Source organism: Thunnus maccoyii, chromosome 14 (assembly GCF_910596095.1).
Source record: "Thunnus maccoyii chromosome 14, fThuMac1.1, whole genome shotgun sequence".
NCBI lineage: Eukaryota > Metazoa > Chordata > Actinopteri > Scombriformes > Scombridae > Thunnus > Thunnus maccoyii.
Genome location: NC_056546.1, coordinates 17,941,945 through 17,963,096, shown reverse-complemented (window position 1 = coordinate 17,963,096; position 21,152 = coordinate 17,941,945). Strand labels below are relative to the sequence as shown.

The 21,152-nt window shown below is 39.1% G+C and overlaps 2 protein-coding genes across 6 annotated transcripts in view; both read right to left on the bottom strand.

Annotated features, from left to right (window-relative positions):
• Nucleotides 1–14,716, bottom strand: part of mcph1 (microcephalin 1) — a 37,063-nt gene extending 22,347 nt beyond the window's left edge. For 2 of the 5 annotated variants that reach the window (XM_042433133.1, XM_042433136.1), the window contains exons 1-13: nucleotides 14,608–14,715; nucleotides 13,195–13,330; nucleotides 13,021–13,112; nucleotides 12,798–12,916; nucleotides 12,578–12,662; nucleotides 8,943–9,054; nucleotides 8,726–8,857; nucleotides 8,543–8,623; nucleotides 6,618–7,769; nucleotides 5,512–5,627; nucleotides 2,281–2,315; nucleotides 1,993–2,155; nucleotides 1,816–1,893 (exon numbers count right to left, since the gene is read on the bottom strand). In XM_042433133.1, coding sequence (XP_042289067.1) covers nucleotides 1,816–1,893; nucleotides 1,993–2,155; nucleotides 2,281–2,315; nucleotides 5,512–5,627; nucleotides 6,618–7,769; nucleotides 8,543–8,623; nucleotides 8,726–8,857; nucleotides 8,943–9,054; nucleotides 12,578–12,662; nucleotides 12,798–12,916; nucleotides 13,021–13,112; nucleotides 13,195–13,228 — 2,199 coding nt within the window. In that variant the 5' untranslated portion in view covers nucleotides 13,229–13,330; nucleotides 14,608–14,715. Of the gene's footprint in view, nucleotides 1–1,815; nucleotides 1,894–1,992; nucleotides 2,156–2,280; nucleotides 2,316–5,511; nucleotides 5,628–6,617; nucleotides 7,770–8,542; nucleotides 8,624–8,725; nucleotides 8,858–8,942; nucleotides 9,055–12,577; nucleotides 12,663–12,797; nucleotides 12,917–13,020; nucleotides 13,113–13,194; nucleotides 13,331–14,388; nucleotides 14,494–14,607 lie in introns of those variants that run through there. The other 3 variants (XM_042433135.1, XM_042433137.1, XM_042433134.1) reach the window with 3 other exon arrangements.
• Nucleotides 14,717–16,610: 1,894 nt separating this feature from the next.
• Nucleotides 16,611–20,982, bottom strand: npy4r (neuropeptide Y receptor Y4). Its single transcript, XM_042433159.1, has 2 exons — nucleotides 20,914–20,982; nucleotides 16,611–18,091 (listed from the first exon to the last, which is right to left on the bottom strand). Exon 2 carries the CDS (start codon nucleotides 18,019–18,021, stop codon nucleotides 16,669–16,671), a length of 1,353 nt encoding a protein of 450 aa, XP_042289093.1. The 5' UTR covers nucleotides 18,022–18,091; nucleotides 20,914–20,982; the 3' UTR covers nucleotides 16,611–16,668.
• Nucleotides 20,983–21,152: the final 170 nt, after the last annotated feature.

Genomic DNA, 21,152 nt, shown 5'->3' with positions numbered 1-21,152 from the left:
AAAGACAAAGTACACAGTGAAAACACAGCTTTTAATCAAGAATGGACAGACTTTTAGGCTACTTCTCACGGGCACTTAAAAACCAGTATGTCTCATATAAGCACAAATCTTTTGAGCACATATACGCACTCAAATAATCCGTGCTGAAGCCACAGAAAATAAACAAGAGCCCGATATGATGAATCCACTTTATTTTAGGATGCATATTTTTTTTCAAAAGCTCTCTGTTATGTATTTTATTTTTAGATGAAGCCCTCATTATACTTGAAATGAGAAAAGATTCACTATGACAGTACTTAACACCTGTGTATTACAGAATGTTAGTTTCTTTCATGTTGTTGTTGTATATACTCATTCACACCTCACATTAACAGTATTAATTTTTCTATGCGTTGAAGCAGCAACACCAAGCAATCGGCTCGACACTGCACTAAATAACCAGATGGGAATGTCTGTTTCTGGTAATTCAATGAATTCAATACCTGACAAATGAAGGTACTGCACATCAGATTACTACAAAGATTCTGTCAATTCAATTGTGAAAATTGTCTGTTTAACCAAAGCTATCTTCTGAAATCAGTTTCTTCCATTAATATTGACAACTGCTAAAGGCAACATCAAGCAGCACAGGGCAGAGAAACTGAACAGACGAGGGAAGTACATGGTTTGCCAAATGCTGGATCCATAAGGGTAAAAAAAAAACTGATAAAGGGCTGTGGGGACATAAAAATATTTCGTCTGTCACAACAAAATCCATCATTCAATATCAAGAGGAAATGAGTTGACATTTGTCTGCATCAAGACCCCATGTATTCCCTCGCAGTGGCAGGAGAGGACAGTGATTCATGAATGACGAGTTCAGGAAGAGGCAACATCCACATTTCACACAGGATGCTTCAGGAAAAACACGCTGACTGAAAATGGATGACTGACAATAAAAATTAGCAGGTTTCCGACCGACTTCCCCTGCTTTGGTTTTACGAGCCTTTATTAGTTAGGGTGTCAAAATGGGATGTAGCAAAGATGATTTGTATAGAGAAAATGAGGGGACAGATTTATCATAAAATTGAAGAAATCTCAACCATCAGTGTAATGGTTCACAAAATGTTTTTGTCTGTATACAAAATCTAAAGTTTTTTTTTATTATAAAATGTTCTTGCGTACTGAAACATAAAAAAGTAGATTACCTCTAACTTAAGCTTGGCACTTGTCCAGGACTAAGTAGTGACAAAGAAAAATGTCCATATATTTACAGGCTTTCTTTTGGCACATTCAGAAGCCATTAACCAACTTGCTATTCATAATTCAAAGCTGATCATTATTAAAGAGTTCCATGTATTGATTGCCAACTCTCACAAATTACAGGTCCATAGATTTACCCTAATGAAAAACGTAATGAGGTTTTCAGTGAAGTATAATACCGGCAGTATTTGTGTCATGGTCACTCTTTAGAGGCCATTAGACTTTGCGACGACAACGACTGTCACATTGTGTGAGACATACGCCTAAGACACAATATCAATTTTAGGCATTTCAGATTGTGTGCTGAATGCACGGTGAATTGTAGCACTACGATGTAGATAGGAAAAAGAATATAAAATCAGAGGATCACACGTTTTGAAAATATAGCAAAGTCACAAGCTTCTTTTTCACTGAATGTATTTCACAGTGTGATCTAGGACCACCGTTTTCAATTGACGAGCAAAGATTTTACCACATTTCTCTCTCAACTGTCAACTTTCGGCTCAAACAGCGCAAAATCCCACAGTGTAAAGGTGTCTTTACTAGCACTACTACGCACGTTCTGGTACTCACCTGTGCTGCAGGAAACTGGTCTGAGAGTTCATATGGCTCCTCTGGAATCCACTGCCTTTGCTCCAAACACCAGAGAATCTACTCAGGAAAAATCAAAAGATTGTACAATACAATACTCATATCATCAGTTAAAAATAATGTCATGTGAAGGCTTTGAAACATCTACAAAATACCTACCCATTCAAAAGAGAGGATCCAACAGCCACGAGCTATGCCCAAAAGAATATTGAGAGTCCGCCTGGGACCCCCAGACACCACGTGAGTTGTGCTCTCACAAACTCGGTCAACAATCGAGAACCCACCCAGTGTTTTCACCACCTGCATCACCGTGTTCTGCTTCCTATAAGAGGTGAATAACAGAGTAGAAAGCATCAAATGATTAAATAGAACTTGTCACAAATGCATCAAACATGTTGTCAAGTCAAACTGCCTTTAAATGTAATTTTAAATGTTTCAGGTACTTACTCAGTGGGCATGCTTGTCATAACTAATGTTCTCATCTGAAACAAAGATTAAGAGGAACTTGAGACAGGAATCAAAACTTCTCTTAACCAAATGTCTGTTTACTTTAATGGTCCTGGACATTTGAACTAATGTTGTACAAACAAACTGCCATAGATGACTTTATTGTAAAGAAATCTATCACACCATTAAGCAACATGTTCTTGAAGATGCATTAGTGTAGTTCAGTGTTCAATGCTTTCATATCTTATTTATATTTAAGGTGTACTTCTGGGCCTCGCAGTGTGTCAACATCCAAGGAAACCCACATTGGATTGTGTCAGAAAGTCTGCATATTTATCAGATAATAAATTATCAGTGAGGCAGCTACAGACTAGATTTGGGTTCCTTCCTCCTATAATATAGCACCTAAGTAAAAATGTCTAAAAAACTTGGAAATATAATGCATAATATGTTTCTTTGGGTATTGTTAGCTGGTTTGTTGAATGATAAAGCACTGAACAGGTAAAGGGATCATTATTCAACACGCTGGCAGACCGTGCACTTTCAATAACCCTGTCGGATAAATAGTTGCACAGAGAACAAAAAGGAAATCAAACATCAAGGCCATGAGTAGGGAAAAACATATTCAGAACCACTGCAACTGAACTGTAAATTTGGAGCCTGATGACTGTTTGCCATCCTGCCACGTACTTTGTCCCCAATAAAACTTGCCGTCATCAACACAAACACCTGAGTAGCGGTTACAAACAGGACCACCGGGCCCTTTCCTGCCAGACACTGATATCTGGCCCTGCAGCTGGAAGTCAGGGGTTAAGGCCTGCTGAACACAGCAGTGCCAAAACAGTGCACCAACCCTGCTAACACCACTCAAACGTCACATTATTCCTGATAAGGAAGTAGGGATGCCAATGAGTTGTTTACTGTCACCCCAGAACTGCTGCTCCACATGTCCTGATAAGTTTCCTTCAGAAAATTGATTACTATTGATATTCCAATTTGCTAAGATCCACAGCAGGGTTATCCACTGTTAACACTACAGGTCAGCCAACAGTGACTAGATTAACTGCTCATTTTGAGGTATTTCAAAACAAGTCAAACAACTCAAAGTATGAGCAGTTACTCTGAAGATGCCTCAAAGGAGACTTTGGTTTATCTTATGCAGAGAACATGTTCTGGCAGCAGCACAAGAAAGCAGGCATTGAAGACTGAGTTGCACATAACAAGTCTTCGACAAAAAGCCGGCGTGAACTGCAGCAGCACGGCCTCTGAGTACAAACGCTCCCAGCAAATGAAGGAAATTTTTTACTCTATGACTTGGTCTCCTTGATGGCAGCTGCTCCGCACGCACTGAAAACGACGCTATTCAGAAAATCAAGGAGAGATGGGGTGGGTTTCTGCGGAAGTTGAGGTCAACTGACGTTGTGAGAGCCAACTGTAAATGGGACCAAGGACCGTAAAAATAACAGATTGAAGCATGTCACGACTGAAGAACAGCTTACATAAACAGTATCTTACATATCAGATAAAATTCTTCATGAACAAGGTCGCAACAACTTCTGACTTACTTTTCAAAGAATCTTACACTTAAAGTGAATTCATGAAAAATTTCAAAAAGTTTAACCTCTAAACCAAAGCTCATCACAAATTTAGGAACTCAATTATTGTTCCTGTGTTGATAAAGTTAAAGAAATCATGAGGTGGACAGAAGAGGTGGAATGTCGATGAACATTTTTGACACCTCCTTTAAAAGATTTTTTAAAAGACATTTACTTTTATGAATAGTCAACAGTAAAGAAAGAGAGGGTTCGAGAGAGAGAAAAGTGGATGACGTGTAACAATGCTGAAATGTCTCCTGCTGGATTTCCTTTGGGTTACATATCAATTCTCAGACAACTGGGCAACCAGGGGGCTCCTCTACATTTATCATTGAGCTTTTATAACAAACTAAACATGAACAAAATTGTCCTGAATAATTCAATTAATAATTGTATAATTATTATGTATTCTGATCATTTCAGAATGACTTTTTATTTAAGTTTAACAGTTCTAAATTCTCTCATACAATTGCAAATTTGTTTGGCACTGTTTATATCATAACTCAAGCAACATGAGACTTATCATTATTGCAATCTGCACTTTCAACGACTGGTGAACCCTGCAGGTGTGACTTCCCAGTAATTATCACGGATGACTGTTTATCAATGCTGCCAAAATTTGATTTGAACATTCATCTATTATTATGATCTTCACAGAACCCAGAGAATAACTGCAACCTTCCTGTAATCAGGTTACAATAAAGTCAACTTTAAACAGTTCCCCAGGGGATATGATGTAATGTTTGGCTTTTTTCGGCTACGGCTTATTGAGGTTACCAGCGTAACGAAAACAGAGTCCAGGTGCATTTCACAAGCAAGGAAGTTGTACGCTACCATCACAGAGGCAAAACACAGGAAACCCTCAGGACCAGACAGAACCTCTTGGCTGGATGCGTCAAACGCCTACAGATATGGAAGTGTATGACCTTACTGAGGAAATGCTGAAAAAGGAATTACACACACCAGCAGCATGCTACTGATGCTTAGTTTACTTCCTACACCTCTCGCATCAAAGAGAACCATGAATGATAGGATTTTGTCATATCTTCAATGCAGCTGCAGCAGTTTTGGAACAAGTAATATACAAACTCAAGTACATGAAGACAGTTTAAAGGACACACAGAAAGGCATCTTAACACTTAAAATGTTGGGTTTTTTTTTACAATCTATTAAGTTTTCTAGAGTTTTGTGGTAAAAGGAAGACAAAAGCAAAACACTTTGCAAAGTTCAGACTGGTTGAAACTGAGAATTTCATTAAAATTAGCAAAGTATACCAAAATGTGACCTGTCTCAAAGTAAACTACATATATTTTAACTAAAATACAGCAATAAACAAAGAGTGTATTTTTATTTGAAAAAATTCATAGTTAAAATTGTGCAATTTCATGACATAGCTATATCTTTCATGAATGAGTAGGCCTCCCACTGCAAGTTGTTTGCAGGTTTTTCCTTTGTAACATTGTATTACATCTATCATCAAGCATTTTTAAGAAGACTTGCTTTTCTAATTTGGTGTACAGAAAATATGAGGCATTCAGAAAATCCAATCACTATATACGCTTAAAACACCAAATTATAGCAGAGTAAAGTAATTGCACAGTTGGACATTTAGAAACAAAACATGCTGCCTTGTTACCTTTGTCTTGTTGACCATTTTCTGAAGACGCAAGCTGACTTGTTTATTGTGATTCTCCTCGGCTTCAGAGGGGATCTCTGCTAAACCAGCTGCATCTGTACGTTCATTTCCTCTACCTACATTTGCAAAAAAAAAGGGAAAACAACTGAAAACAGTGTGTTGGGGTGGAGGGGGGTTGTCAATCAAGCAATCACACAGCAGGCAGTGTTTTTGCTGTGTGCATTCATGTTTATAAAAGCTTGAAATACCATCAGACTACGAGATGAGTAACGAGTCATTAATTTAACTAGGATGAAGACGTATATTCAAATATTCAGATCTCATACATTGCTCAAGCACCCTTTCAATTAAATGTTAAAGATACTATGTTTAGTTGTCATGAAATATAATAAATGGTGTCAGAATAATATGGGGACTGACACTAAGCTTAAATTATTAATGTTTTCTGACAGATGAAGACATGTTTCCACCAGTTGTTTTTTCTAAGATGGTGAAACAGGCTTTGATTTTCTATTATGATCTGTTTAGAAAAACATTAAATGCTGATTTTTCATCTTTAATTCCATTAATCAATATTCCAAACTTCAGTACTTCCCCTTTTCAGGGTCTTCAGGCTCAGCATGTGTTGGGCATTTGGTGGAGTCTATCACATATTGACAGACAAACAAATGCATAAAGCTTCCAGTTCACTTCACATCTTTGGATTACAAGAGAAAACCAGAAACCAGAAGAAACCCATAAAGACATGAAGAGAACAGATCTCTAACTCTGACATGATGCACAGTGAATATATCGGAGGTATGTGAAGTTTAAATACGCCTTTAAAAGAAGAACATACATTCAGAATATTCATATTAAAAAGTCCTTATTCATTTAAGTTGATGCTCTTTCTTTATTCTTTTCTTTAAAATGACATCCAGAAATTCACCTTAAGAAAAAAAAACTTTTGAAATCACATACATGACCCAGGGATTACAGATATAGCTTGGAAGGTCAAACACATTGAGTAATACTTTGTTGTGTTCACTTCATAATTATGGAGATATCATACAAAACCGGAGTTATCTGGTTCATTGTTATTAAACTCTGGTTCCCTCACTACTCACTTTCCAAAGTGTGAGAAAGGTCATCGACATCAGAGGTTTTCTGCAGCTTCAGTGCTGTGTTATCCTCTGTTATCTTTGTTGATTGCACGGAAGATGCTTTTCTCCGTTTTTGTGGCTCAGTGGTTGTTGAACTGGTGCTTGTAAAGGGTAACGAGCTTTGTCTTCTGCCTTTGACCAGAGATTCTTTATCATCCTGTTGGGGATGACTTTTAGGCTCAGTGTTTGCATCGGACTGCTGATTGCCGGTTTTGACACTTTGACTTTCTTCCAGTTTCCTCTTCTTCATACTCATGGTTTCTGATCCAGTGCTTTCACTTCTTCTTTGTTTTCTTTTCTTTGGGACAGAGCCCAACTCAAAAGGAACCTGAATGTCTCTCTCCACAGGCAGACTAGGCAAAAGAGGTCTTTGTGATTTCTTGTGGTGGTTAGCTGGGGAGAAATAGTCCTCAAACACATCATCAGCTCCGTCAGCGGAACCTGAGGCAACACTTTGAGACTCACTGGGCAAAGTGAAAGATCGTACCAGGGCAGAAAGTGATGGTCTGGCTCGTTTGGTAGTTTTCTGTTCCACTTTCTGTAACAGTGAAACAGTTTCTTTTGACAGTTTAGCAGCAGCATCAGCTAACACAGTTGATGACGAGAGGCAACCAGAAGAGTTCACAGTATCGGGACAATTAGGGGTCTTAGTCTCTGTAACAGATTTTACTGCTTTAATTTTTCGCTTTCCCTTTTCAGATTTGCTAGGCGACTGTTCAGTTTTTTTAACAGCAGGGCTAGAAGATTTGATCTGTGATCGCCTCTTTTCTTTGCATAAGTTCTTGCCCTCGTCAGATCTCCCCTCCTGGTGAGGACTTTCTAATAAACCTCCAGATTTGTGTTTCCCTATTAGCTTGTTTCTGATTGATGTCCTCATTGACTTTTTCTGTTTAGTCCCTTCTTTGTCCTCAAAGTCCGGACATTTCAAAGGACTTATAGATCTCTGTTTTGACACATCGTGGCAGGGTGACAGCCAGGGCTTTTCAAAGTCTTTTCCGAGGGGTTGTTCAAGACGGTCATGGTCATTAACATGCAGTTGTGTTCTCCCTTCTTCCTTGTCAGGTGAGTAACCAAGTTCAGCAACAGAAGCACTGGAATCATCATCTGACTGGTCATCTGCATTGAGGAAAAATAATAATAATCAGAAGCTCTACAGACAGATGCTGACATTTTTTAAATTAAAATCACTCAGCCACTTCCTGTTCATTGTTCAGGATTCTTAGTGTGTTTTAGCTGGATTTTCAACGGCAGGCAGCTGTTCACACTTCACAAGCTCACACAGGCAGATTGTTCACCACCCACACACTTTGAATTTGTAGGGAGCCTAAATAAACGAGGTTGATGAAGAGAGCTGCTCACATAGCAAACCAAGCAGGATATTTTTCTTAGGAGTTGTCAGAGCAAATGAGGGCTACAACACAAGTAAATAATGCAAATTCAGTAGACAGTCTAAGAGCCAAGTATCTTTAGAGTAGTCAGATTCTTTCAATGCAGCTTTAAAATAGGATGCTTGTAAAAAAATAAATAAATAAGGGAAAAATGAGTCCCAGACACCCCAAAAAATACACAAAATATAAAATCATATATAAGTTGAGCAAAAAAATGGACAAATGAATGCTCACTGTAGCTTTCTGGTCACCAGCTAGATCACTGACAGTCCCTAATTGACATCTTTATTCAGCAATTTGTACTCTCATTACGTATTTTCTAATTATTCAGAAACATATAGCGAGACACTTTGACAAACATTGGCTCTCTTTTTAGACAACTGTATGATATTATCATCCCATGACTACAAATTGAACTTTGGGGCTTTAAAAGATTTTTTTCAACCTTTATTACAATTTCACATTGATCAATAGCAACAAGATCACAAGCAGTTTTCTTACAGAATCGTTTGAAGACAGTTGGTGTGCTACCAAGAGAAGGCTTCAGCCCAGGGGGTGAGGAGGATTCAACCATTTGTGAGGCTGAAAGAAAGTGACATACATGTGAATTGCTGATGTTTCAGAAGTGCTGAAATGTTTTCAGGACCTTGTCAGTTCATCAGTCTCTACACCTGCAGCACATACCTGTGGGTGAGAGGTTTTCCCGTTTCTCTTTCATGTCTTTCAACCTCTGTGCCATATAATCCGACCTTTTCAAAGCAGGGCTATAGACTATTCCGTTCTCTTCATCAATAATGATGGGTGACACATCTGTGACTGTGGAAAAAAAATACTGTGACATGCCAAATTATATTCCTTGGTTCTAAGTAAAAGATTTACAAAACGCCTTTCGATCTCTTACCCAGAGGTTGCTTTGGAGCTAGGTCTTTCATCATCTTATCTAGCTTTTTCCTCATGCGCCTGTCATTTTCAGGAGTCTTCTCTGGAGAATCTTTTGGCAGCATGCAACGATGCTACATGAAAGGAAGTAAATAATAATAGAACAGAGGTGAGCATTTAGTCTTATTTAAGTGTCTGTGTACTACAGAAATGTTTATGTTGAAAGACATTGACAACCTCCAGACACCTCATTTAGAGATTATAACAAGATGAGGTTAGACGCACAGTATGTAATTTCTGCCGCTAGGGGTCCCTCAATCAAAACAATAACAAAAGACGGAGTATGATGACAGTGTTTCTCCTATATGCTTTCAACAGCTGTGCTGCTAAATGAACACCACTGCTGAAAATTCACATTGTACGTAATAATCACGACGAACGCGAACCACACAACGTGACTGGAGCTAGTGGAGAGAGAATGGGATAGTTTTGCCTCTCCGTCTCTCTCCTCTGCTCTGTGTCTGTTTGCATGAGAGCGGGGCTGAGCTTCACACACACACAGTGGACAGGATGAAAGAGACTTTAAGTTATACTTTACTCGATTTGACTGCGGCTGCTCGTTGTCATTAAGTGCAACAAAATCTGGCAGTAAGGGAGATGGCACGAGCAATGTATCAAACAAGCAGAACATAAATTTAAATACGACGTCTTTGACTTCCAGCAGTCGACTCCCACTCCCTTCTTATCCTCCACTATACAGAGCTCATTATGCTAATAGTGAACTGTTATGAACAAGATCAAAACGGATGTTCATTGTATGTAACGACTGAGTCTAATTAACTAAATATCTTAAAATAAATTGAATTCTTATAGACTTTAGGATGACACTAGCCTGCCGCTCCTCTCTACCAGCAGCAGCAGCAGCAGAGGGAGAACAGAGGAGAGGATGAATGATGCCACAGAGCTGTCAACCAGTTTATTTTTAAAGATCTGCAGCCTTTCTAAACAGTAGAGTCTGAGGGCATCAACCATTAATCAGTTCAACAGCATGAAAGGTTATTCTAGAGGTCTTGTCAAAAAGGAGATAAGGTCTGATGTCTATTAGTCTACATATGAAAAAGATAAACTGGTTGTTACAAACCAGTTTACAATAAATAAATATATTCTTTATTGTAGGGATGGTGTAAACCTGTGTGCTGTACTAGAAAAAAACATGTCAATCTAAATACATAAATTAATGGTCATCTTCACATTTTTGCATTTGTAATAATAAAATTATCAGTTATTGTATTGGCCTAACAAACACATAATTATCTTGTTTTGAACCTTAGTAACTTACCAGTAGTCTATTATTATCATTATTGTTATCTGTCCCGTAATTCCATAACGGTGCATCTCTAAAAAATAGTGTACATTTTCTGTGTTGGGGCATTTGATTCTTTGACATTTATTACAATTACAGCTATCTGGGCCTCCAGAGCCCTTCTGGTGTAAAAAAGCTCCTGGTAAATCATAATGCACATGACTCTGTGGATGTCTGGAACAATTCTATGGTAGTTTTATGTTATTCCACTGTCAATTTGCGCAAATACAGGTCCTGGCAATGTGGGCTCTGCGCGAGCACAACAGCATCGCTGCTGGAAAAAATCCTAGGGGAAACACTGGATGATGATGTGAAGTAGCATGGGATCATGGAAGTTGTTGTCTTCATTGTTACACAACCACCATTACCAATTAAAATCTATCTGACGTGACTCAGACAGAAGAAAGGAAGAGAGGCGAAACCATGTTCACAGCCGAAGTATTGTATTTAAGTTATATTCACGTTATGTCATTTCGTTCTAATGAATAATAATGAATAATCTTCTTGGGTTGTTTAGTTCACCTGTATGTTTGCGCTTTACGGGAACAGCTTCGGCAAAAGAACGCACAGCAAACGGCAATGAATAATCGTACTCCGTCACGAGTGAGCGATACAAACAATAGAGTGACTAGCTAGCTAGTTCGTCAAGTTCCTTCCTCACTCTCTGACGTATCATCTGGCAGTGTTTCCTGTGGAACAAGAGGTTTGCCGTGGGGACATTGTGAACGGGGCAATGGGGGACAAGACTACAACTAGATTCATTTTGAGATTATTTCCCATCCTGCTCCTGGTGGAAATTTACAAGAAGAAAAACTGTTGAACAATGGAGCAGTAACAGAAGCCACTTTTGGCCACAGCTGTCCTTGTGTGAGCAGTGGTTTGTTAAAAAAAAAAAAAAAAACAGCCAAAAATTTAAATTAATTAATTAATTAAGTTATAATTGAACAAAAACAACTGTGAACAGAAACAACAGACACTGCACACTGCTTGTTCCTGTTATTAACTCATTTTCATTTAAATAAATAGATAAATAAATAGATTTCAAAAGGTGTCATCCTGTACTTGAAAAAAGCCTTAAATTTCCAGGTTTTCCCGGATGCGTGGGAAAACAAGGTATTTTTAAAACATTAAAACAGCTACATAGATTATACAGCCACCCACAGGAACCACCTTCAACCACTAACTATCTGGACACACCACTTTCAGCTGCTGGATGTTGGAGGGTTTCTGTTTTTAAACCCTGCAAACTGCATGAAACAGCAGCAGTCTGGATAATTATACAAAGGCAGAAAGTCACAGGTTTAACTCCTCCAACTGGCCTGAAATCATGTGTGAAAAACAGTAAATACACTGCAGACACAGCGGCTGACAGAAAGAGGAGGTCATATTATACAGAGAAATATTAGCTTTTTCTAGGTGAATAAATGTTCACGTGACTTATAAAAAGGGATGCTAAAGGGCAACGAGAAAGCTGAGCTTTCAAGTTTCACTGGAACCATCAAGCACATCATATTTAATTAGGAAAGTAGTTCAAAAACACGCACACAAAGGGCAACCATTTACTGCATACTACCGTTTGAAACTGAGTACAATTAGCTGATAATTAGCCTGATCAGCCACCATCAGTATTTGAGGAGTTTTTTCAGCTGTTACCTTAGTAACTACACAGTTTTCTGCTTCCTGTTTGGTGCTGGAGAGAGCCAGAAGCTTCTTATAATATTAAACATGTTTGATTTTATCGGATCATCAAGACGAGAACAAGACTGACTTAAGATAGCTCAGATTGAGTTTTATGACCACCTTACGGATGACTGATTGTGGAACGTTTTGTTTTCTTTTGTGATTTTTTTTTCTTTTTCTTTTTTCACCGTGAGGGGCCACCACGGCAAAATCTTACCAGTGGAAACACTGCATCTGGTCTTTCCTGTGTTTTCCTGGAAGTTACAGCAACTAGAAGGGGTAAAGGCGACATAACACCTCTGACAGGTGACTAAATGAAACGGACCGTTACCTTGATCAAAATTACTGATTTCTCTGGGTTTGAACATTGCTGGAAACATCTGGGATAATGTTAGTACACAACTCGAACTCTAACAAAATATATAACATAGGTCTAGTTGTTTTTAGACATTTTAAAGCGGAAAAGTTAGATATTATGTCTTTCAGACCCCAGTCAGCAACCCAAAACCAGCACACTGAATGACTTGACAAACAGTGGTCCAACACTGACTTGCTTAACAAGCTTTAACTTTGAGATCAACATCAAAATCACATGTAAATCTGAAAGTACTCACTTTCTTGTTCTTCAACACAGGATTGCTTTCATCATTCAACGCTGGATACAACTCCTCATCCACATGCACTCCGTCATCATAACATCTGGGCAACATTTCACCAAAAAACAGCCACGTTAAGTCAAGTAACATGTCTCCGAACAATACAAGCAAGCATAAGAAAATCGTAGAATTGTTTAAGTGAAAAAAGCAGATAGCTGGCTCATAGTTTTATTCTTACCTGCCTACCCAAAGAACAGAGACGAGCTTCACGTGACTTTTCTTTGCTTTCCTCCATGTAGCCAGATGACCATTGTTAAAGATGACATGTGTGACTTGTTTATTGAATGTTTTTGATACCTGTAAAGAAAAGGCATTTAGATATATTAAGTATAGATATTCACTGTCTGTAAATGCCGTACAAGTATGATGCACGAGTATGTTTAGGTGCCTTGTGGCTTTACCTGAGCTCCCATTTCTTGTAGCTGCTGAATGAATGCTTTTGAATAGTTTGCTGTTTTGTCAGATGACCACACATCAACATAGGCAACGACATCTGCAGAGACATTGAATCGAGGTGTAAACATAAACCATAACGCTTAAAATTCTGCCATAACTGTATTGCTGATGTACATTACCTTTAAGAACTGAACCATCATTGCTTGTGGTCATTACTGGCCTTGTTGGCTCCAGGATTCACCTCCACAAAACCAATGGCGATACTTTTTGAGATGGAAGATTCACAGTTCACAGGAATTTCACACACTATGGCCCCTTAATAAAGAAAATATGAAATCACTCCCTAGTCCTTCATGCAAACATATCAGTGGGATATTTTTTACTTTATAGAAGTTTAGTCAGTTAAGCAGTTAAAGGACGAGTTCACAATTTTTCAATTCTGTCTTAAAACAACAGTTAGGTAGCTCATATGAACACTGAAAGAGGTTTCCCTCACTGTAATCATCTTCCTGTTCATACTGGCTATTAAAAGATCCCCTTCAAATGCGCTTTCACTGTAAGTGATGGAGGCCAAAATCCACAGTGTCTCCACCTTGCTTTGCCTTTAAAAGTTTATCTAAAGCTTATATGAGGCTTCAGCAGTCTGAGTTAGTCATATCAAGTGTATATCTGACTCATTAACAGTCTTTTTAGCATAAAATTCCCTTTTTTTTGTTTCCACAGTGTTTCACTGTTGAGCTGCAGTGGAAGTATAGTAACAAAAAGAGGGATTCTGGTACTAAAAATACTGTAACGTTGAAAGATAACTACTTGATTTGACTAATTTGGACAACTGAGGCTTCATATTAGCTTCAGATAAACTTTTAAATACATTTTTGCACAAAAGGAGGACTGTAGATTTGCATTTTGCTTGAGGATGATTAATATAATTTCTATCAATCAACTAATCAATGTGATCTAAACTGTACAGCTACATGTTTTATCATGTGATACCACAGTACTGTAAACTGACAGTCACAATGAAAACCTGACTGAGACTTAACAACACTGTACTTTAAGAGGACGACAACAGCTGATATGAATAGTTGAATTTCTTCCACTTAATGGTGGTTAATAGATACAAAAAATCAGTGCCTTCCTACCTCTATCTACTTCTTTAAAATACATTACCTTGGTGTAGTATTTTGTTATACGTCCAATTACAGAAACGTGAACTGTAGTATTAACGCTAGCTAACGTTACGTTTAGCGTTAATTATGAACCGATTAAGTTTTATAGAACAATTTAGTTATGTAACATTAGACAGACGAGATTAGTTACAGTGTTACGTACAATATTCAAGTGATCCAACAGACATTTATATCGTGTATTACCTTGCTAGAACGGCTAATGTTGTTGATGCTATTTTACTGTTAGTTAAAGCTACATTTTGCTGCTAACTAGCGAGCTAACTAACTTGTGGTGTGGCTAAGTTTTAGGTTACCACTTCCGATATGCTGACATATGTATTTTACTTTTTTTTTTTAACTTGTTGTACAAAGACACGAATACAGTTGTCTGACAGTACTTTTGAGAGACTGCCATATACTTACTTTATGCGGCGTTGAGGTTTAAGTTAATGAGTTTTTAAATCGCGCATTTTCCAACAATAACTGACTACTATGTACATCTTTCGCGCGTGCGATTTGTGATGCAATGCATTCTGGGACGAAAGGCAATCATTGGCTGATAGAGAACAAACGTCATTTCTAATCCGGAAGCGATGGGAAAGGGAGCGATGTAGGGTCCCTAAGAAGAGCCCTAAGGAGTCTATAGTGACTGATGAAACCTTTTCTGTCTCTCAGACAGATAATGGTGTGTTATCTGTAGGCCATGCAGGTCCAAGATATCTAAGAATTTTTAAGACTTGAGAATTTTTAAAGGACGGATTCACAAATTTTCAAGTCTGTCTTAAAACAATAGTCAGATGCCCAAATGCACATTGGAATAGGTTTTTCTTGCCATAATCATTCTTTCTGTTCATTTTGGCCATTGGAAGATCTCTTCATAATGTACTTACAATGTAAGTGATGGGGGACAAAATCAATTAGCCTCCTTCTGTGCAAAGATGTATTTAAAAGTTTATTTGAAGCTAATATGAAGCTTCAGCTGTCCAAATCAGTCAAATCAAGTAGATATCTTTCATTGTTACAGTATTTTTAGTGTCATAGTCCCTCTTTTTGTTACTATACTTCCACTGCAGCTCAACAGGGACACATTGTCTGAGGGAACACAAAGAGGGAATTCGATGCTAAAAAGACTATAAATGTGGCAGATATCTACTTGCTATGACTAACTCATTCTGCTGAAGCCTCATATAAGCTGCAAATAAACTTTTAAATGCATTTTTGCACAAAATGGCTGTGTGGACGCACTGGATTTTGACCCCCATGACTTACATTGAAAGCACATTTGAAGGGGATCTTTTAATAGCCAGTATGAACAGGAGGAATAATTACAACAAGGAAAACCTGTTTCACTGTTCACATGAGCACCTGGCTGTTGTTTTAAGACAGATTTGAAAAATTGTAAACCTATCCTTTAATACTAAGCTGGTGGTAATTACAGTGCAACTGTAAAACCATCCTGTCTTGTACAAAAATTGTAGACTGGCACACTTTTCTTTAAGATTAATTTTTGGGGGGCATTTTTGCCTTTATTGGACAGTGGGCAGAAGAGGAAACAGAGGAGAAAGAGATGGGTAAGACATGCAAGAAAGAGACTACACTGGCACACTTTAATGTCCATTAAAAGGTTGTGCATGAACACAATTGACATTATTCATTAATTTATTAAACCCTTATAAAGCAAACTTCCTCTATAAGTCACATTAATCACACACACACAGAAGGTAACACACCAATTTCACGGCACAAATGTCATAAATACAAAAGTAGTAATAAAATGTAAGATATGCATCAGCAGCAGTCTATTCATGAAGGACATCATTTTTAACATGTGTCCAGTTTATCACAAAATGCATCTATATTACTGTTTTCACAAAATACAGATGTGTAATACAGTTTGACCACCACAGGCTTTCAGAACAGTTTCAGTTCTTTGTGGCAGATATTGTACAAGTTCCTGCAACACTACAAGAGGGATGAAGAGCACTCTTCCAAATGATATTCCCGCTTTTGTTATTTTTTTGTTTTGATGTTGGTGGTGTAATTTGCATGTTTTTCTTCACATTTATTCAGGTTTTTTTCTTAAGTTTCTCACCCATTTTTATGTTCATAACACTACACACAGCTCTCATTGTGAGCATAGTTCCAACATATTTTTTTGTAATAATATATAGTGATGATGTGTAACACAGTTGCAAGGTGCCAAACTTAGACAAAGATTAGTTTAAATTTGGACATTCTTTTCAAAGGGTACGATTTTTACATTAAAACACTCTTCATATAATTGTGAGTTACTGCAGAGTAAGATAAACCAACACTGTACTGCACACTTTACTTCAAAAAACTGAAAAAAATGTTGCACTGTCAACCACTATCCAAACTGTTGTACTGTCATTAAAGGTAGAAAACAGCAGAAGTTGGTCCTACAACTGTACAGTGTGTGTGACATCCTACACCTTACTATACCAGTAGGAGGCAGCATCACAGTCAAACAGAGTTGCTCCTGCAGTTGAGAGGCACAGAGGTGCGGGACATTTCCATGTGCACAGTTGACATGGGGAAACGCTCACACTCTTCTTCGAGAGGGTGGCAGCGGCAGTGCAGGAGCACCTCTCTGACCTCCTGCCGGAAGTTGTAGTTGAGGAATCCGTAGATGATGGGGTTAATGCAGGTGGAGGACATGGCCAGCAGGTGGCAGAGGGAGAACAGCAGGTTGTGGTGGCAAATGGGCAGAGCGTCCTGGTTCCAGTCTGATACCACGTTGAAGATGGTGAGTGGCAGCCAGCAAAGCGCAAAGGCTGTTATCAGGGCAACCAGCATGATGTTGATTCGGCGGCTGTGGGTCATGTGCTGGCTCTCTGGGGTTCTGGCACGGTCAAGCATTTCTTTACGATGGCGCAGGCGGACAAACACTCTAACATAACAGAGCAGGACAAGCGTCAGAGGCCCACAGTACTGGAACAGCAGGAGCCATGTAGTATAAGCAAGCCTGTGCTGCTGGGATGGCCAGTGCTCCAGACATGCCTCCATATTGTGAGGGTTGGGGACATAGGAAAGTAGAGTGCGGTATGAATTTTGAGGCACAGATGAGTTTTTGTATGTTTGGGAGACAGGTTGTGGTGGAGATGAGTTGAGATAATCCTGAGGAGAGGCTTGGTGATAGAGGGGAGACTGGGGCAGGAGTACATTGGTGTAGGGCTCACTTGTGAGCAGCTGAAAGGCCAAGAAAGGCGAGGAGGTGAAGCACGCCAGAATCCAGATGACAACAACCACTATGTAGGCCTGAGGAATGCTGGGTTTCCACCCGGAGGGGTTAATGATGAGCTGATGTCTTTCCAGAGCGATGAACACCAGAGACAGCACTGACACGGTGACAGACACACACTGGATGAACGGCACCAGCCGACATAAGAGTGACCCAAACACCCAATGGTCCATAAGGGTATATATGACAGTGAAGGGCAGGCAGAAGACACACACCAGAATGTCAGAGAATGACAGGTTGCAGATGAAAATGCTGGTGACGTTGGCTTTCTCTCTGCGACGGGCGATGATGCAGATAAGACCGATGTTCCCCGCCAGCCCCAGCACCATTGTAATGCTGTACCACACTACTAGAAATGTCGTGAGGACAGGTGACATGTGGCACTGCTCATCTTGCCCGAGCACAGAAAGGTCTGGGAGGAGCAGGTTTTGACTCCCTGGCCACTCTTGCAAAGACTCATGACTGCTTTGTCCGTTCTCCCACAGTAGGGATTGTGGAGAGGTAGTGTTGTTGAAGGGCAGAGGCAGAGCTGCTGTCGACGGAGAAGACCGGCTCGTGTTGCCACTCAAGGACATCTCACCAGGACTTGAGTGTCACCAGCCCCCAGGATGAAACTGTCCATCCCAGCCCTCTTAACACATGCATCTGAGACAAAGAGACAAAGAGAGAGAGGGAGAAGAAAACACCATTCACTTGCAAAGCAGCTGCTTGTAAAGGTCAAAGGAGTTGTTCATGTAGAAGTGATACTGTTGGTCTGAGAGAAGCGCAGAGTGAAGGAGGAGGCCTGTTGCCAAGGAGGGAAAAATTGCATTCAAAGTCTAGAAAAGATGCAACATGTAGATTTTTTCAATTTAGCATCCCTCACTGTGGGATGTGAGAGTTATTGGTTTGATTGTCCACAAAATACACACCTAATTAAACATGAATGTTACACATCACAATGAGACAATGACATACTGTACTATGACACTTTTTGTATTGATGGAAAAAACAGTATAAGGTACAACAGGTGATTTAAAATGTACACAGCATTTTTTCCACGTTAACAGTGTGGCTCCAGGGATGGTGCTGTTGGTCTGTCCGCCACTTTGGTCCTGATTGAAATATCTCAACAACTATTTGATGGTTTGCCATAAAATTTGGTATAGATATCATGAGGATGAATCTTAATGACTTTGGTGATCTCCCGACATTTCTTCTATGGCCATCAGCGAGTCAAAATTTTCACATATCCTGTGAAATATCTCAACAACTACTTGATGACTTTGCTGATCCCTTAACTTAACCCCATAATGACGTAGATTATGAAAAATGCTTAAACTCTTTACACAGCTAACTGATGGAGGGAAAGTATAAGATACCAAATGTGATTATAATGTACGGTAGGGTTTTTTTTGCTATTGTTTTAGCATTTTGAAGCAGTACTGCAGTAGCACAGTAGTTTCATTTCAGTGGTCTTGACATTCACTCTCTTTCCCTCTGAATTTACTTGTTTTAATATTTCAGACTTGTCAGTTTTCTTCCCACAAATGAATCCTCCAGTCAGGTTTCAAGACTGAACATAACAGCTTAATGACAGTAAAATTACAATGCATACATTTGAGCAGAGACTTCTGTTTGTTAAGGACACAATAAATGATGATGTAGTACGTCGAAGTGAAAGGGCATGACATTGTCAGAATCCTAAAAATGGATTGCAGCTCTCTCACCCCGAAACCTCTTCCATCTGCTGTGAAAACCTGCATCGCAAAGAAAATGAGCCTGTCATTTTCCATTAACAGCATACACACTTAGCTATCAGTCACTTCACAGTGCATCATTACTAACATACTCTGTCAGTGTGTTGAGTGAGCTGCAGGCAGGGTTGCACAGCATTGATCATCCTTTGTTTAGGGAGGAAAGGCAAGTGTAGCGTCACCACTAACCAGATGTAACAAACAGCTGTAACAGAGCAGAGGAGCCATAAACACCAGCAGGAATAAAAAGGTCCATTAATGGGCAAATTTGAACCCATCGTGTTACAATTATGTCACACTGCAGGAAGCACGTCCTGCATATAGTTGTGGCATTGTGATCATCCCCCCTCCACAACAAAATTTCTGCAGCATAAGGAGCACTGTGACCTGGCACTGCTCTGTCCATCATATTCTTCTTTTCTGTCTCAGCAAAGAGCCCTTCATCTCTGAGAAAATTGTGCTGTCTTAAAAAAATGAAAAAAAATGGCTGAATGTCATTTTCCTTGGACCAGATCATTCTTGATTCTCTCTTTTATTTTTCTGAGAGCAGTTGTGCTGTGCAACAATCTATTTCATTTATTTACATTTTAACCCACGTCATCCCCAATCTTTCTCTCAAATTTTTTCTTTTTTTCACACTGGATGACAATTTCACATATTCTTTGTCTGCCAAAGATTCTTGGAATCAGTATCATGCCATATGACATTTCATACACATCTTATAATTCATCATTACACATTTTCCAGTTTTGAAACTTCACTTTGACTAGAATATAATTTCAGTTCTTTGGGTCTCAACAATCCTTTATCAGGGGGACAGGTAGAGTTGATAAATTACTAGACTGCTCCATATTCGTTCGTCTGATTATTTTTTAAATGAATTAGACAATAAATAAATGTGTCTAAAAATGAAAATGACAAGCAGAGTACAATTGTCCTTAACAGAAAAACAAAGAGGAAGCCCAACCTCTCCAACCTCCTCTGTGCAGTCACTAATTCATATCTATTTATATAAATTGTACATCTCAAGATGCTTATTAATATTATATTGCTTCCTTTCTCTCACTGTAGTTTTGCACCAGTGAATATTAACACTTAATGTATTCAGTCAATGTGAATTCATGTGCACACATATCTGAGGCACCACAACAATATTTCCACATACATGCTCAGCCAGTGGTACTATTCACAAACAATTCCTCTTTCCTTCTGCCTCCTGCGTGTGGTGGAGTGGGATAACAGCTGCAGCCACTGTAGTTTGCTCAACCTGAGATAATGATCCAAGCCTCATTATTCTCTGCTGGGGGTTTCAGGGCTCTCGGTTGCTACCTTCCAAACCATTACCACACTATATACTGTCACAAGATGGATATAGTCGCCCCAATTTCACACAGTATATGGAACTTAATGCAAACCAATTGCATGCTTTTCTGTGTTTTTCACAGTCCTCCTGCTGAAAGTGGATATATATTCTCAGAAAAGCCTTCTGTAGACTGCTACCTATTGTTTGAAGGTATCATTCAAAGACATTTGCAAAGGAATTACCATACTATACACATGCACACTATAAGCAACAAGCAGACAGTGGAGGAACAACCTCTCATACATCTCATTACTGCTTAATTGAAAACATATTCTGACTTTCCTCGAGAAAGATAATTATTATGTGTAATAGGTCATTATTATGTGTAAAAACAACAACAACAACAACAACAACAACAAAGCACTCACATGGTGGATTGAAGCCAAGATGAGAGAAGATACAATGCTCTGGACAGGTGTGAATCCACAGAGATGAGAGTTGGAGACGGTGCTGAGCATCATGACAACCAGAACGTTTCTGTGAGAGGCAGCGATGAGGGGAACGCAGCTATTATTGGGCTGATAGAGCCCTTTGGGTGCCAGAGCCCCTCTGCGCACCGAGCTCTGCTGTCACACAGTGGTGGATTTATTCAATTACATCCTGAAAT

Excerpts from the sequence above, each read along its gene's own strand:
- npy4r (XM_042433159.1), bottom strand. The coding sequence starts at position 18,021 with ATGTCCTTGAGTGGCAACACGAGCCGGTCTTCTCCGTCGACAGCAGCT.